The sequence below is a fragment of the Rhododendron vialii genome, chromosome 8a (genome assembly GCF_030253575.1).
Source record: "Rhododendron vialii isolate Sample 1 chromosome 8a, ASM3025357v1".
Lineage (NCBI taxonomy): Eukaryota > Viridiplantae > Streptophyta > Magnoliopsida > Ericales > Ericaceae > Rhododendron > Rhododendron vialii.
In genome coordinates this window covers 6,939,116-6,958,058 of record NC_080564.1, presented here as the reverse complement: position 1 = coordinate 6,958,058, position 18,943 = coordinate 6,939,116, and the positions used below count along the sequence as shown (strand labels likewise).

At 38.6% G+C, this 18,943-nt stretch overlaps 1 protein-coding gene across 2 annotated transcripts; it reads right to left on the bottom strand.

Annotated features, from left to right (window-relative positions):
• Positions 1 to 327: 327 nt before the first annotated feature.
• On the bottom strand, positions 328 to 18,188 carry LOC131335110 (CSC1-like protein HYP1). Of its 2 annotated transcripts, none has more exons than XM_058370315.1 (11): positions 18,108 to 18,188; positions 15,801 to 16,171; positions 14,608 to 14,760; positions 13,517 to 13,580; positions 13,205 to 13,414; positions 11,764 to 11,952; positions 7,767 to 8,065; positions 4,771 to 5,047; positions 2,599 to 2,874; positions 910 to 1,143; positions 328 to 684 (listed from the first exon to the last, which is right to left on the bottom strand). In XM_058370315.1, exons 2-11 carry the CDS (start codon positions 16,079 to 16,081, stop codon positions 523 to 525), a joined length of 2,145 nt encoding a protein of 714 aa, XP_058226298.1. In that variant the 5' UTR covers positions 16,082 to 16,171; positions 18,108 to 18,188; the 3' UTR covers positions 328 to 522. The 2 variants fall into 2 exon arrangements, with proteins under 2 accessions (XP_058226298.1, XP_058226297.1); XM_058370314.1 differs by having other exon boundaries at positions 15,801 to 16,184; positions 18,108 to 18,149.
• Between the last annotated feature and the right edge of the window lie 755 nt (positions 18,189 to 18,943).

The following is an 18,943-nucleotide window of genomic DNA, read 5'->3' as shown; positions in this document are numbered from 1 at the left end:
GATCTCCATTAGTTTAATACTATACATTTTAGGCCACCAAAGGCCTCCAAAGACGCCGCCGCCAAGGCCGCCAAGATCGCCAAGACCGCCTAGGCGGCCGCCAAACACCGCCAAACCTCCCTGGGCGCCAAATCAAACGCCAAGGGGTATTGGCGTGGCGGCAGGGCACCTCCAAGCGCCTAGGCGGCTGCCATTTAGAACACTGTCTATAGCTTCTGTTCGTCTATGATAACACCATATAAATGAAGAATCTCATCATAGTAAAACCATTGACAGAAGGTAAGTGCAAACTAAAACAAATATTCAAAACTACAAAAACACTGGGCGAAAACCAAGAAACCACGATCTTCCATTAAGGTTGAAACATACAAAAACAACATAATACAACAGTGATAATCCCTATTGAGATTGAGATGATGATTATAAGAAGAAGATGTGATACTGTACAGGACCCAACATAGCCAAACACACTACATGCAAACAAACATTCTGTTTTAGAGTTACCAACATTACCTTCCAACTTCAAACCTCAGCGGCATGTTGAAGGAGAGAATCATGACCATCACTTCTTCCAGAATAGTTGATAGGTATCAGAGCCGGATCACGATATGCAGTTACTAATTTGTCAAGGAACTCGGGCATTGAAGGATCATTCTGATCTTCGTGGTCTTTCTTTATCAAACACTGCATGGCCCACAGAATGCTCAAGCTTATTTTGGCGAGACAGAAATAATACAAGTGGAAGACAGTAATCTGTAGAATACATGCAACTTATCCTATTTTCTATTCTTCTCAATTTCGGATCCTATATGTCAGTAAGTGTAGTATACATAATGCCCTTCCAGATCAGTTGCAGGTCAAGTAGACTATGGAGGATGAAAAGACACTCGGTAATCTGTCAAAATGTACCTCAGCAGGGTAAGCCTTGAAAATGGGTAGAAACCGCTTCTGGCAATAGTCATGGAAAAGGAGAGTGAGAAATGGAAGAGGAACACAAAAGATGGAAGCTAGGGGTAGTTCCTTCAGCCCGAATATTCCAATGGCAATAATATGCATCAACACCAACGAAAATATCATTGAACCATGCACTATTGGCCAAAACGTTCCGCCAGTCTCGAATTTGGGTGCATAAACATTCAATAGCTGCACAAGAAATATGCTGAACAATGTCACAATGTAAACATCATTTACCAAGTTCAACATTGTGAGAAATTAAAAACAGAAAACGTTCTTAAAGATCTTCATGACAGCTTAGATGATCATGGAAAATCAACTTGTCCACCTATAATTCCGAAAAATAGTTCAAAAACTGAAACATGGACGCATGAATCCTAAAAGGTCATGAAAGTTTATAACCAAAAAAAATAAAAAAATTCAAGGGACGCAGGGTGGGAGGAAGGAAAGAAAAAGGTTAAAATCATAATGTTAGAATAGGTCCAGTAACACCCCATCTGGCAAGTCAGCACGTGGACCACACAAAGAAATTCAGGAAGGCATCCAGGCGATAGATCAGCCTAATCCACGAAGCGAACACACTACATGGATACAACTTAATACAGACACGCTGATACCTATGTTAAATGGGCTCATCCAAATGTCGCATGTACCCATGCTGGATACTCGACACTTATGGCAAGGGTTTGAGGTTTGTGTCTGACACTTGTACTAGGACATTCACCAAAACAATACCTAGTTATAAAAGTTTTTTCATATAACTAGTCATGAAATTCCTAAAATGTGCATGAATTGCTTGCAGACACGTTCTAAAAAATTGGATACATCTTGATACAAAAAAATCGATACTTGTGTTAAATAAAAGACTTTTCTGAAAGTAGCAAGTACCCATGTCGAACCCAGACACTTAGGTAAGGGCATGGGATTTGTGGCCGACATGGGTAATATGACGTTTGCCAGAAATAACACCGAGAACTAAAAGTTGTTGTATTATTAGACATGAAACTCCAACAATATGCATGAACTGCTCTCAGACACGTTCATAACAAGGTTTTACTCTTTGCATAGCATAACTAACAACATACGGATATTTTTCCGCGTCTACACGTCCTACGAATGACTATGATGAATCAGACACCGAGATATGTACCCCACCTGGTATCTGTGCCCGGGTCTATCATCTGAAAGTCATAACATCATCATCTCATGCAACAGATGCTCCATATCAGCAATATTAGTATAGGATGATAATACCATAAAATACAGAAAACCAAGGTACGTGCAACACAATTTCTAGTTCATGACAGAAAACTCTTGGTGCATTTCATGAACTTTCAAGGTCGATTGCAGCCTTTAATTTTCTGGTATTCCAATAACCACAATCTAAGAAGTGAGCTGACTGGAAAGAATAAGGAATTAAGCACTACCTACAAACAATATGAAACATACGATATACTTAAAAAGTGGACTAAGATTGATGATCCAATAAAGATATATGTCAGCAAGTGTTCCAATGCAGACAGAGGAGCAAACTGCACTCAACATTTTCCAATTCGAGAGACCTCCTTTCATTCACATTTAAACACAAAATAGTATACTCACTAATCCAATAGAGTAAGACAAATGGATCCAAGTCCAACAAACCTGGTTACGGAAGACGATGTAGCCTAGACAATAGTAAACCAAGAGGAATGGCAGAATTAGGGGTGCCAGGAAAAAGTATGTCACACCAAGAAGTCCAAAAAATACGATCTTCGGAATTTGTCCGTGGTAAGGAACTGAAGGCACCTCAAAATCATCGTCATCTTTTCCTGCAAACTTCTTTTGCATAAAGCTAGAGATGAGGGGAAACAGCCTAAAGAGTTCTGAAGATGTACTGGTCCAGCCAGATGTCACAACATATGCAATGAAGAAGGATGCCTGCAACAAAAATAGCATCAGCATCAGATTTCCTTTTTTTTTTTGGTTTAGCCAAGAAAAATAACATCCGAATCATTATGATTCTCAAAGTTACGATGAAATCCAGGCACTGTAAGGGAAAGAGTTGGGTTTTAAAAAAAGGGACTGTTTAGCTAGAAGCTCATAACAAGGATGATTAATAACAAGTGCTTTATGCTTTACGTATATCTCTAAATGGATCTTTCTGCCAAAAAGATCCGCATTGTTATTTGACCAACCTACAATGCAATGTATCAACATCAGTTCGTTATCTGGACTCTGTCTCAATCTAGCATTGTCAATAGCACACAACACACCAATGTGTCTTGGACTTCGTATTATAGGACATCAACTCTAAAACCCTTCTCTGCATCACTCAGAGAGGCAGCACATCCTTTGAAAATCTCGACTCAGAAAGAAAGAATCTTTGGATTTTTTTGCTAGAAACTCATAAAAAGGATGATTAATAACAAGTGTTTTATGCTCTATGTATCTACCATCTCTAAATGGATCTTTCTGCCAAAAAGATCCACATTGTTATTTGTCGAAATTACAATGCAACTTGTCAACATCAGTTCACTGTCTGGAGTCTGGACCCTTGTCTCAAACCCGCATTACTGATAACACACAACAAACCAATGCATCTTGAACTTCAACTTTAAGTACATCCACTACACAACCCTTTTCTACTTCACTCAGAGAGGTGCCAGATCCCTTGAATTTTACAGACTCACGAAGAAAGAATCTTCGGGTCAGAAGCTATAAAGACTCCATCAAAGGAAATGCCACCCTCCATCGCAACAAGGGACAGGCATTGCACTTGAAGTATCAGACTGCACCTGATGTGAACTGATACCATTATCTCCAATGACACTGCCACACTCATGCTGGACACCTGACACGGGGTATGAGATGCGCCATTATTTTAGTTGGATATTCGCCCAACATATTAGTAAATAGGAATACAAGTCAGTATAGAACTCATGCTATAACTCACATTATGTGCATGAAATGCTCTGTGACACCTTGGAAACACCATTTACCCAAGCAAACAAAAGAAATAACTACTTTATCACGTCTGGGTGTCCTTGACATGGGACTTAGATGAATTTGAACATTTAGACACATATCCGCACCCGACACTGATACCAGATTCCATGTAACATAGAACAAAATCAACACAATTTCGTCAACTACTATTGGAAGAATGAAACTCAAATGCCTTTAAATGTAAGAATTGAACTTCAAAAACTCTTTGCCCTCTTTTACTCTTAGCTTCTCACTATGGTTGGATCTCCAGAAGGGAGTATTTGACAGTTTAGACAAAATGAAGATCCAAGAGGTATAGCTGTCAGGAAAATTATCCAAAATGTACAGCGTACTCTTGCAAAGGCATAAGTAATTACTATATATACCGACTAACTTGTGTACCCGCGTTTACAAATTGGCTTATTAAACTGTAATAAACAAATTGTAAGAAAACATTTAGGCATGCCAAAGAATTCAACTTCATCCTTGCATTCCACAGAGCTTGTAAAGCGTTGAATTCACTGTTTTTCATGTATAGTGTGTGTTTTAAGGCGATGCTCTTCTCACACATGGGGATTTCGAACACAGTGGGACAAGTCAATTTTTTTAAATACATCCAAACTTGAATGTGGAATACATTTGGTTGGATCATTTGAAAACTAAGTGGATTTGGTTCTACAGACACACATCTTGACTGTGTTGGAAAATACTAAGGACACCTCGAGGTTCAGATATTAACCGATATACATTGAGCGGAATATACAAGATATGGAATCAATATTCACAGATTATACAGGAACCACAGATTGACTTCAAAAATGTTCAATTAAGTAGTAGAAGTATTTTCACCTGTGCTGGAACGGCTTCAGCTAATACAAGAGGAATTTCCTTGGGCTCAAGGAAGACATTAACCCGGTAAAGAGCTGATCCGGACAGTACATTTGCGAAGAATATGTTCCATATGGTAAACCACAAATATTTTAAACATGCACTTTTCTGAATCTGACTGAGTGCATTATAACCTTGCACGGAAGAAAGCATTATCATAACGGGGGGCACAAACCATTGGAACATCTGAAGAATAAGACTAGGAAGATAGCCTGTAATCACTTCACTGACGAATGTTCTGTACATTACAAAATCTCTTGTTTTAGTCGTTAGTACAGACTCGAATAAGATGTAATTGCTCAAAAAAAAAAAAAAAATTTCAAATGTTGGCTAAGTGAGCTTAACTTCAGTTTTCCACCACATTAAGCATATAGGAACGAACTTTTGCATTTGCTCACATGCAATGCTAATCCAAAATTTCCTCATTCGAAACATCTTTAAGATAATTGCAGAAAAAAACATCTTTCAAGACATTCTGATATTTTACATTCCTTTGGTCTTTCTCTTAAGCTGGCAAAAACAAAACAAAACCATAAAACATGGGGCAATAATGTGCCTAATACAAGACACTTAAAGGATAGGTACTCCACATAACTTCATATAATTTCACTTTGTAAACGTCCTTTTCCTTGAGCTCTCTTCTTTTTGGGTGCTCTCTTTTTCCTCTTGGGTGCCAGTCTTAATACATCACAAATTCCCCAAAAAGCACGGACACTTCTAAGGTGGTGTGCCATGTCAGACACGTGTACGACACAACACTCTTACCATGTGTGACGCTTGTCTACACGTACCCTACTATTCTGTTTGGCTTTTGCCTTCCAGAACCAGATACAGTTTGGACCTATGTCACAATTCGTGAGTCAAGGTTGCCAAATCGCAGACTAGGGCGCGAACCATGTTCTCTGTGCGGAAGCAGCTGTTATTTGCAAACTTATTTTTCATTGCTCGCATCTTGTAGCGGATTGGCAGTTTGAGAGCTCTTTCCAGCAAAAATGTTACGTGCAGGTGTTGAACTAGAAACCCCAGCCCCACTCCAACCCAAAGACCAATGAGCTAACAGAGAGACATCATGTACGTGGCAACCGACAACTCTAAGATATTAATCTTTTGTAATGGTAAACAAACAACATTGCACATACAAAACAGTACGGAATGGTTATATAAAACATAATCAATTATATAAATGAACTAAGGAATTATGATAAAACTATCTTAGTCTTTGTTAAGTAAAATTATAATTGAATAACAAAACACTCAAGTTCTCTCAACCTCACTTACTTTAAAAATGGATGATCTCACATCTGCCTCTCACATTCGCTCCTGCCCCCGCACGGCAAACTTGTGCCTTAGGTTCGGACACTTGGGGACACATAAAACACATAACATTTCCTTTTGATATAACCGAAAAAACAATAAAGATCCCCACCCTATTTAAAATGTTAAATTTTAGGAATTCCAAAACTCAATTCCAATTTGTTGATGCTAATATATTCACAAGGAGTTATTGGTCCTTTCAAGTATATAGGATATAAAATTATTTCTAACTACATAGCTATGCTTGACTATAATGTATTATAATGTAAAAAATATCAATTAGGTACTATTTTCATGGCCACATATAGAAATATGTTGCTTGATGTATCTCTTCCATATGGTGTCCTATTTTTTTTAGCATTAGGAGTGAGTTGTCATGGTTTTTTTAGCATAATACGTCTCGTTCCTCAACACCAGACAATAAGTTATTGGTATCAATCTGGATAGGAGAACTATGGTTGCTGCTGGCCTATGTACACAGACAGACACGGACACGGGATTTCTAAAAGATGGGGACACATACATGACAGGGGAGATGGCAAAAATAAATAAGTAATTAAATTAAATTTATTTTATATCAGTAGAAACATAGCTATACGTAGAAGCATGAAGCGTAATATTTATATACAATCATCATATACGCGTAGACTTTTAACCCAAAATATTTTCAAAAACTGCATATTTAACCCCTATCGCGTCTCTATATGTGTCCCTCCCGTGACCCCTTCTTGTCCCCCAGTGTCCCTGCTGTGTCCCGCTTAAGAAATTAAATAAACTTTGTGGACATGCCATTGTTGGTGCTTCATAGCTTCTGGGTATAGGTATGCTTAAGCAGCTACTTCTATTATTTCTAGCAGATAAGATGATATTGGAGATATTGATATTCCTTCTACATAAGCATATATGTGTGAACATATATGCATTTCTTTATGTTATTAAGCCGACAAACTGGACATACTCCCTCGGTCAAGCCCTTTGGTCACCATAATTACATATAATTCACCACATTCTCCCAAGAGACAATGGTCTCCAAATCCAATTCTTTGCGAATTTTCAGTAACTCAAGAATTTCAGAAATTTTTCACAAGCAATAACATTCTCTACAGAACAATTCCCAACTCACTCCCATAATTCCTGCCTAACACCACCTCCACAAACTCTCCAATCTGCAGGCAAACATCCACAAAAGCTCCCCTCCAGAGCTTCTCTCAAGGGACCTCACCACTAACATGCAACAGTGAAACGAGATATAGTCATTGGGTTAGACTGAATAACCTATTTTACATAACTGTGAGCCTGTCAATTGAAGGATAATCCCTCCTCCAATTTACCAACCTTCTTTCCATCATCTTTCCAATATCGATATCACCCAAAAAAACAACTATATGCTCCGGGCCTCAAAGAGAGACACAGAGAAAGTGAAAACATGGAAATGCATCCTGTCCATTACTCCAAATATATATCTAGTAGAGGACAGTCACATGATATAATCCACCTTGTTTGCAACTGTTCTGTGGCAAATGCTGATAACCCTAAGTGCAAATATTGGAAGGGAGAAAGTGTTAAAAGATGCTTGCATATTCTTGATCCTACAGAAAATCAAATCTACACGTAAGCCAATACATGTGGATATTAAAACTTACATACTAAGTAGGCCGCTCAGAAAGGGGAACCAGGTCTCCAACTGATCCAGATTAGCAAGACCTTGCACTATCACAACTGGAATAAGGAACAGAACCGTCAGAACAATACACACGATGATAACCATGATCTTGCAAATCCACCTTCTTAAGAATGATGCAGAAAAGAAAGGCCAGTGAACATCATGAGGCTCAGGGGCTAGCTCAGTAACCCACTCTGTCGGATTGACCCCTTGTTCAATATGCACTGCTGCTGCAGCGCCATAACGTGACTTGAAAGACACAAAGGCAGCTGGAACTTCCTATTAGATCAGAAGAACATATCAGAATATCAAGCTGGATCAGATACCACCAAAACCAACTTCGCTGATGCACCAATAAACTATAATTAGCATAAGATTCAACTTCATAAAGGGGATAGGATGCATATTGAAATTTGCATGGTGAGAAACTAATCAGTCATGTCAGGAAAACAAATACAGAGGACGCCCTACTAGTATAAAACTGAACGAGTAGACGAATGTAGGATTACCTATGTAGCACAGACAGGTTTCCGACACTCCCTTTTGACACTCCCTTTCAAACTGTTTGTGGGCACACACCCCAAAAATCGCATCAGGGGCGCCCCTTTATAGAGCTTGGCAAAATGCTCAATTCAAAGTCGCCACTTGGGTTAGAAGGTCCGCCACCCAAGGAACCAAACTTGAAAGGTTTGCTACGTTGTTTGATTTGAAAAAAGGCTTGTAGACTAGTCCGTCGTCGCCTTGATATCTGAGATTCGGGAGCCAAATTACGAGAGGGAAAGGGTTTTAAGGCACCCCTCTCGCCCAATCCGGAGATCGGTCTCTACTCGGGCATTTGTAAAACGTTTGTGATTCCTTCTCATTAATCATTTTTTAGCTAGTTAGGGCGGAAGAATAGTTTAAAGAGGTTAAAACTGTAACAAGTTTAAAGGGGTTAAAACTGTAACAAGTTTGCAGGATGAGATAAAATGGCATGCTCGCTTATTGAAACAATTATTAGAATAGGATAAAAGCAGACTCCTATGAGAGTTTAAACAGACTGGAAGGCCACTGTTTTGGAGTGTCGTGAGCAGGAAAAAACCAGCATGCACTGATCAAGTCACTAAATACAAGCCTGACCTGCTTGCGCAACACCACGACATGCGCGCACCAGTAGGCTTAAGCCCACAGCTCTTACTTTCAAACCTCTGGGCTCTGGAAATGACCAGTGCACACCCAAGACAAACCACGCAGTTTATTGGCAGTTATTATACAGTTTATAGGCAATTTGAATGGGCTCGAAGGCCACCAAAAGAATAAGCACCCCATAAACAGTGTGGGGATAAAAACAATGGCCAAAGCCAAGTTACACATGCAAAAGCCAGTCATTGATCAGAGATGGACTTGCGAATGCGTGTCAACCACTGTCGCGCGCAAACCAGTGCTTGGTTTTGCATGATCTGGGTTCTAGGACATGTCCAGAAAGACCCCAGGGGTATTCCATTGCAGCAAATATGAATATTGAAATACAACTAGCAATGTTAACAAAGGAACGCAGTAGACTGATTTTTAACCTGCTTGCAATGATGTATATGTAAACAAGAACATGAAATAACGAGACCCCAGGCCCCACGCAAGATCTATGCTCGCAGCCATAGAGTGGCGCTCGAGTACTGGTGACCGGCGCGCGCTGGTCCTTGCCACTACGGTTTTTGAAACCATGCCAGCGTTAGGGCCAGGACTGGTATTGATTACCAGCCTTGACCCTACTAGCCCCCCCCGGGATCAAAACAGAAAACAGTACAAATGTGTTATACCTTTGGTTTTTTTGGGATTTGAAAGGTGGATTGAGCTTTGAGCCTGAGTTGCAAATTGGATGGTGGATGGTTGTGTGTTTGCAAGATGAAGAACAAGGTTTTTGTAACTTGCTTCTAAATCCTTAGGGCTTGTTTGTATGCTCTTAGCGTGTAAGGGAGGGGACAAGGTTTGCAACTTAGTAACCCTTTGGAAGAATGAGCATGGGGGGTATATATAGGGAAGGGGATGAAGAGGGGAGCTAACACCAGCCATGCAATGGCTGGTCTTGGCTTGGCCACAAAGTCTCCTCTCATAAATGAGAGAAGGAAAGGTGATGGGATAGGGTGTGAGAGGGGGGGAACATACCCCTGTCTGAAGCACTATTCAGATGACTCGGAGACCCTAATAGACCCGTGATGATGGCAAAATCCGGCTAGAAAAAGGTGATGGGACGGGAGCAGCGCACGCGGATAGATGACCTACGCGCACGGGCCCAAGCAACACTGTGCTGGTCAACAGTCAAACCAAGACCTGGCACATGGACCAGCGTGCGCTGGGTACGAACCCACGCGTGCAAGTCAGATGTTTTGGCTTTTGAATTTGGCTAGGTTTAAAAAGGGATCAAACGCTCAAAGCTCAATCTCATTAACATTCGTCATTCCCGGAGTGTTCTTTGATCCATTTCATCATTGGATAATCAAAGACCGTAAGTAAACTAATCTGAAACCCAGTTTTGGGTGTCTACACTGTCCTGTTCACTCTCCTAACACAGGCTGATACTCTAAGGACACTTCGGGATAAAAATGCAATTATAGAAACTTTTTAAGTGGAGTGAAACATTAATAATCAAAAGTTTTTAGTGGGTAAAGCTTTAACAATCAAAAAAATTTAAAGGGAGGCAAGCTTGATAGTCATTGTACGACATGTTCACAAATCAGGTAACTCGCTCTTCACCAGCTGTCACTCTCCTCACCGAGCCATCATCTCTCTCTCACATAAGAGACTAATGGAGAATTTCAAAAAATAGAAAAGGACTAACGGATGATGGTGAATAGATTCTAATGACAAATCGAACAACACTTTTGTTCGGACCCTTATTGTTGCATAACACTTAGATTGATGTAATGCAAATTTAAAGGATGTAATGTACATACGTGAATTGTGGAAATATGGAATATAAGTTTGGGATTTGTGTTCTTTAGAATTCTTATGAAAAGATCTACGTTGTAATGTATAAATATATATTAAAACGAAATAATAATAATAATAATGCTTTCCACCCGTGTCGTGTCCTCCATTTTCTGAAAATTTGTGTGTCGGTGCGTCAATGTCGTGTCGCATGTCCGTGTTGGTGATTACAAACACTGGTGTGCACTCAAGACCGTTATGCAATTAAAATCCCACTAAGATCAAAAAGTGCCTTAGGCTCATGACAAAACTGCATGAAATTGCTTTCATTGCTTCCAAGAACATATGTTGTTATCCTTGTGTGCGTTCGTTTGGGCAGGACCGGCCCTAGGGAAGCCCAAGAAGAGGATGCTTTGGGCTCCCAGGTTTCAGTAGACACACATATCATGTTTTAACAACAATGTTGTAAGCAACCCGCAAAAATCGCAAAGCACATGGATCTTGAGGAAACCCCTTTTGAAGGTTGGGTGAGGTTTGGGAGTGCGTGTTATAGGTTTCATGAACTTGTGATCAATCAACAACTTGTCGAGGCATTGTTTCCCTTACTATTAACGGGGATACATCCAAGACACGACCTAAGAACTCTGGGTTGGTGTCTAAAATGTTTCCCATGCCAACAAAAACAGCACAAAGACAAATTGAGCTGATTTTTATAGGCAATACAATGTACATTCTACAGACTTATAAAACATAGTAAATCAATCCAACACAAGCACACAGATTTGCCGAATTACTGCCACGCCATGGTTGATGTGCTAGGGTGAAGTTTTAGGCTCCATAGACAGAAGTCACGGAACCAAGTGGGTATTTTGGGGGGCGGGTAAATACTTGTGCTACATCATCTACTTGAAATATAGGCTACAGATATGCATCATTTGGCTAAACATATAGGCCACCAGGAAAAGATCACTAACCTGGAAAATCATAAAAATTCATACCCATGCTGCTATTGGACTTGACTCTAGACTCCTAACTTAAGAGGATATAAATGATAACTCAAGGCATGCACACACCTTTTCCATCGCTGAAGATTGCTCCATTCGCACATTATCTTCTTTATCTTGTAGCTTCTTTCCATAGTGATCCAAAAGATCAACCTTGCGTCCAAACAGTCCCAGAAAGCCATCACGCCCAGACCTTTTGTGAGTACGGTTTGTTGCCTTCAACTTAACGAGCCTCTTATACCACTTATCTGCATCACTCTGGGAAATCATCACGACGTTAGCTGTGATTAAGGAAAAAAACATCATATAGTAGGACAAATCAAAACATCATACGTGATACAACAGATATTTGTTAGAAAGCTTCAATAGAGTAATGTATGGAAAGGATTGTAGGCTGTCGCTAATTTATTCTTCCAAGATGCTCAAAGTTCCACAGACATGAAACCATTACACTAGAATAAGAACGAAGATGGCAAAAGAGAGAGCATGACAAACAATCTAATGTTTGAAGTATGTCCCCGAATTTCATCAGTTTCAAGTGCAAAAAACTCAGATCGAATGTTGTAGCCCATACAACTTGAACTTGGTTTCCTAAAAACGTCAAGGTTAATGAAGGAATCATGGCAGAGACGGCAGGGGTGCCAATCAAAAAAGCATCAACTCTCCTGAACAACATGCTGAAGACAGTCAAGTAAAACCATTGAGAAGAAAGACGAATTAATTTCCAATTCCACCCAAGAATCCTATAAGAGCTCTTGCAGACAAACCCGTGTCAAGCAAACGACATTACACAAATATGCAGTAGAGATGCCCGACATGTCAGCACAAACATCAAGTAGTTCAGTGCTACTAAATAGTTATTTATAGAACTCTGTGAATGTAGCAGGTTTTCTGCACAATTGCTTCAAATTGTGCAAAGGGCACATGCTTAATGCTCTATGCCACATAAAGCATCATCTTACTCTACAAATTAATTTACTCATCTACACAAACTCTGGATATTTAAACATGTCCCTGTGGCCATAGACTTGAAAATTAGATGCATCTGATTTTTAAAAACATACCACCATTAGATGCACGAACCTCAGTCCATCAGTCCATTCAACATACAATAAGCTAACATCAAGGGTCAACATTGACTTCAGCAAAACTAGAGATGTTACTGCCTTTGTTTGTTCTTAGCAGTTGTATCCTTTAGACAGCCAATGCAAAGTATGTACTTACAACCTTTAACATGGATTTGAAGAATTCTTTGTTTTGGCACTCTTAAATGTAGGAAGTTCAATAAACAAGTATAACATCAAGGTAGTAAAAGCTTATAAAAAAGCATATATATCGCTTGAGTTTAACTAAACTCGTAAGATTAGGAAGCAACAATTTATACTAAACTCATAAGATAAGGAAGCAATAACAGTTTCCCACAATTATTTATACGCATTGAAAGTAAGGTAAGAAAATCTACAGCTTCCCAGCAGAAAAGAAAATAAAAGAATAGAGCTTCCATGCTTACAAGTAGCCGCTGAAGTTTGCCTGTTTGGCGGACCACAGAGTGCGAGAGATACGTGGAAGAATGATACTCTGTAAAAAAGCTTTCAACACTTTCAGTGACGCTGCTACCTGATGAGACAGGGATACTTCTTACTAGAACAGTAAACTGATGTGGCTGAGGTTTGGATGCATAGAAATAGGCAATCCTTTTTGAAGAAATATAGTCATACTCCTGCAGATTATATTGTATCCCAGATGCACTTAGAACTCCACACATTCTATTTTTTCCTCAAACGTACCAAAAATTAAGAATGGCACACATAATATTACTCACTGTATATAGAAGATAGCAGACAAATGCTGTGAAAATATAGACAGCACTGAAGTGAATCCATAACCTTAACAAAAGCCAAAAACCATAGTTAGTGGTTCTTCAGCTGACATAGCTAAATATGATCTAGAAGTTAATACGCTGAACATAAAAATTAGATCTCATCAATCGCCCAATTCAATACTTCACCTATCTGCACACTGTAATAAGAAATTGCTACAACAATAAAGTAGAACATCAATAGCCACCCAACGAACAGACCTTACAGACCTACCAAGTTTTGAAATAACTCCCAGGGTTTGGCCAAGTGGTCGAAGCCTTGAACTTAGGGGTTTGCTCCCTTCTAAGGTCTTATTTTTGGATCCTCTCAGGTGCTATATACTCCTTTGGGGCCAGTCCACCTTCAATTGGGGCCCCCACTAGTGGACGGTGGATTTATGGTCCCCTAGGATTAGTCGAGGTGAGAGTAAGCTGGCCCGGACACTTGGTTATCAAAAGTTTTGAAATAAAATTGCCAAGTCTAGATAAGATGACTGACGATAGAACAATCCAGACATCCAGACTTCCGAACAATACAATTAGACCCATCAAAGTAAACCAACCACTGCAAAAATGTCTAAGCTGGACCGAAGAAAAAATAAGAACTAAAATGGACGTAGATGGGTGGGGACGCGCATTCAATAACTAAATAAGAACTACAACATAGATTATGCACTGGCCTGCATAATTCAAGGCAGAAAAAACATTCTAGGTGTCCAACGTGCATTCAAGGCACCTCAACTGAATTCAAACCGATATGAGAGGATGGGTGGGGAGTTGAACTGAAATGTAAACACAGCTACTTCCCAATCCACTCCAGCCTTCGCCCCTAACGAAATCTACAAGTTGTAGCATAAGTGAAGCATGATCATGTCTATGACATGGCATTAAACATAATTAGGAAGATGTAAATAATAAGGAAATATACCATTTGACATAGCCATAAGCCTATAATATTAAGTTTACATCCCGTGCTATCTTCTGCTAGATAGAATACAGAAGCTTGAAGCTGCACAAGTACATTTTTCCAGATTCAAAAGCCTACCAGTACTCACCAGTTTGATCCATCATCAACATTTGAAATACTGAACGAGTCCAATGACTTGTTTGTCAAGTCAGAAAAATCAATGCTTAGCTGATTCCCCACAAAATTAATAGGAAGGAGAATAAAAACCCCAATAATCCCAGCAAAAGTAAATAATTTCAAGCTGCAATGCAAAACAATGTTATGTACATCAGATTACAGTTGAAAATATGACAAGGAAGATAATGAAAAACAGAAATATAGATAGGCAGAAAGAAATCATGATTTAATCATGACAGTGACAACCTATGTGATAGAAAGAGAAACAAATCATGATCTAATCAAGACATTGACAAACTATGTGATAGAAAGATAAGCATGCTCTTATCTCCAAAATAATTATAAAAACAAAAAGTAGTACTTGGTCAATAGAATGGTAAAATATGAGTCGATTAACCACTAAAATGAAAGATGATCATCTAGAAACAGATGAGAACAATGGGCATCATTCCTAAGGTAAGGAAACCAATATAAAGCATGCTCGGGTATACTATGGGAATTCGTAATCAACACCTGCTAATCAAGACAGAAGCTCACAAAAAATAGACTTACACGAACACCAATTGTATTTAACAGTTCTATAGGATGAACAGTACCAAATTAACTGACAACAGTATAACGGCCACAATCATACAGAACATGAGTGAAAACTTAGATTTGAGAGAGAGGATACCTCCATATACACACTATTCACTTCCCATGTTCCAGTTTTTGGGGGGGAAAATATTCACGTCCCGACTTCACAAGCTTTATTTTTTTCGCCCTTTAATTTAAAATAACATTGGCAAATTGATAAAATTTGTACCTTTTTTCCAAAACAAATAACTCATTTTTACATTCATGTTTAGCATAATCTTTGGTCATATCAAGCTATGAACTATGGTGTAAATTTATGTTCTCAATTGCGGCATATTTCAGAATCAATCTAATCCATATGATAACCCAATTGCCAGAAAAATGTGTCATCATGATTCCAGTAGAAACATACAATCAACATAATATACCTAAACACAACATAGACACGCATGTAGAGGCAAACACACATGCAACACCTAATCTTATGAAAAAATTGCATACACTAAAAGATGGAGATCTGTAAATCGCAGATATCAATCTGTCGTACTCCAGAGAAAATTTTAATTAGTTTGGAAGTATATGCATTACCTGAAGATGAAAATACGCATGAAGACAACAGCATCCAAACCCGAGATGGACAATAATTCTTCTTCTGAGAGCTTCCATGCCCTTCCCACCCAACTAGGAGAAGCTAACAGCCTTTCTAAGTTGAAAAAACTTCTCTTTTGAGATTTTTCTTCAGCAACCCAGCGCGGCTCATATACGACGACATTACCAGGCTGCTTCCTCAAGATAGAATACAAAGTGAAATAAAGAATACATAGGCCGAGATTGATTCCAACGGAAGTCAAAAGCGCAGAGAGAATCATTCCTCCAAAGGATTTCCGTTTCAACTATTATCAATTCCTCAATTCAACTACTACCGGAAGAGGAACTTGAGGGTGTGTGAAATTGATAACCTACAACAAAAAGCTGCTCAGATTTGTGAAGTTTGTGAGAGCAGAAGTAGCAAAAAAAAAACTGAGAAACATGTTACTTTTGTGAATGCTTCTTTTTTTTCTTTTTGGAAAAGACGAGGAATAGAAAGAAATCACACACACACACTAACTTCTGCTTTATAAGGACGATATTCATATTTTCTGATGGTCAATCATTGTGAAAGTGAAACAAATTAACACCACCAAAATACTAACAATGAACCATTTCTTTTAAGAAGCTTTTAAAATAATAAAATATCTGCCTCAAATTGTTATCTGGAATTCCAATAAATGCCAATGAAATATCAAGCACGTAATTATAGGGATCATAGCAATTATGACAGCTCTTGTTGCCAAAAATGGCCCCAAAAAAACCCAGGTACAATGCCAGTTAAAAGTTATGGTGGAGCTTCATTAAATTCGAATAAACGGAGTAAAAAGAGACACCAAATGAGTGATAGAGAACTAAATGCAATGTCTATAATCTGTCAGCTAAGGACCAGCACATGATACTGAGTACTCGCTTCAGAAAATATTCGTCAGTACTAATTACTAACATTAGCCGATGGATTTAACTGCTCATCAAAAATGTGTCGCCTGTGATTCAAGTATTTGTTCTCTAAGGTCTTCTTTCAATCCTGATTCCAGGGCCGTCCTGAGTTCTTCGAGGCCCAAAGCGAGCTCGTCAAATGGAGCCCTTTGTATGTATAACAAGTACTTAAAAAGTGATAAAATTAACTGCGACATGATTTTGTTTTGTTTATTAGAAAATCATACTATATTTTGGTTTACACGCATTTGATTGATTAAGTTTATCCTCCAAAAATTTTATATTTACGGAAAATCCATCAAGATTCCAACCATGTCTTATCGGTTCTTCAAATTCTTCCAAAGGGCAATAAACCAGCCATTAATTTATATTATAAAGACCGCATTCTAATGCATATTATACGTATAATTTTTACTAATTGAGGGCTTCAGTTCCCGGTAAAATTTTAGGAGCCCGAAGCGATTGCCTTGCTCGCCTTGCCTAATTGTCAGAATCAGTCATCTACGTTCAGGGACGGATCTACACGGGGGTACTTGCCCCCACTCGAAATTTAAAAAATTTAAAAAATATTTACGTGTAAATTAGCATAATTATGAAAGTCTGCTAATATATAAACATACACACTTGTATATATCCTGAAAATACACATATAAAATTAGTTTTATGCCTAAATTGCGCAATATGGTGCATTTAGACTTATTACTTTACGAGTTGTTTGTCTATTTGAAGCCATTCTTTTTTTATTCTCTTTATTTTTAACAGTTTGGGAGAAATATTTTAAAATAAAGGCATTAACAAAACTAGCTCGACAATTCAAAAATTTGTTGATGTTCATTTAAAACATACTTTAAAAATTTTGTCTGAGATTTTGTGCTCATTTTTACCTAATTTAACTTAAAGTACGCATTAAATTTTTGTAATTAATAATGCATGCTTTAATTTTGTACGATCTTACTATAGTTGACTAAAAGAAATGAACTTCTCCAGGTGCCCCCACTAAAGTATATTCCTGGATACGTCCCTGTCTACGTTCATGGCGACCTCGAATGTGGCCTTGTTTTCACATGCACCATCAACCTCACCTGATAAGAGACCTCCTGAAGCCACACAGACTAGCTCAAGTTCAAAACGTCCGACTGGCATCAGAAAGAGCGAAAGAGAAGGATGAAAACGACCGGGAAAAAAAACCGCAAAAGAAAAACAGAGAAATACCAGGGAGTTAAATTTAACCAAATCCAACGGCGAACAACGCCCGCATTTAGACCAGCTATGGGAAATCGAAACCCTAATCAAGGTACATATATTCCACGATGCAAATAAACAGTTGACGAATTAAATTTCAGGCGAAAGGAGGGAAGAAGAGAGAACCTGTTTACTTCCGAATCGGGAGAGCACAGAGGGATGAGCAGTGATCTGGTGAAGTGATGTGACGTGAAGCGTAAATGTATGTGTCATCTGTGAGTTGTAGTAGTAAAATAACGAAAGAAATCCCTCACGTCGGCCGAAATTCTCTTTGACACCCCGTACTTTGAGAGAGTTTCAAGTAAACCCTCCTGAACTTTATTTTACAATTTTTACACCCAATATACTATCGGGCAAACTGAAGTTTTCTCCTTCCGCACCAATTTTTCCCTTTAAATGCACTCGTAATATGATCATGTTAGTCCTTGGAAGCTATAACCAAGCCATGTAAATCCATTGAAAGGAACAAAAAAAAAATCATCACCTACATTATTGTCCTACCAAAACTCAACATCTCTCTCCCTCCTGAACTTCTCCATCTAAGACCCATTCGTGCCAAGTTTTTTTCTATTGAATATAACTTTGTCTTCCTCCCCCTATCTCTCTCCCCTCATAATTCTTCTTCTGCTTTTTTTTTTTTTTTGGAAGAATCCAAATAAAATAACTCATAAATTTACAAAATATTTATCCAATTTAATTATAATATAAAAGTATGGGGTTTACACCCATTCAGCAAAATCAATAGATTTTATGCTTATGAACCAATAATTAAGCCTTAGAGCCCATACGGTGAACCGTTGCTCATAATGGTGGGCCAACAATTGCATTAGGGTTAGTTTACAATTCTGAAACTCTTACGAGGAATTAGATTTAGAGTTTTTAGAGTTAAAATTTTTGTTGATTGAAGTACGAAATATTTGGTCTTTTTTAAGAAGCATCTCAACTTTCATAGTGAGCATATA

Bases quoted from the DNA above. Each gene is read 5' to 3' on its own strand.
- LOC131335110 (XM_058370315.1), bottom strand. From the start codon at position 16,081: ATGATTCTCTCTGCGCTTTTGACTTCCGTTGGAATCAATCTCGGCCTA. The intron at 13,581-14,607 runs GTGAGTACTGGT...GCTTTTGTTAAG, and splicing joins GTTGATGATGGATCAAACTG to GTTATGGATTCACTTCAGTG. The intron at 685-909 runs GTACATTTTGAC...TGGGCCATGCAG, and splicing joins TCAAGGCTTACCCTGCTGAG to TGTTTGATAAAGAAAGACCA.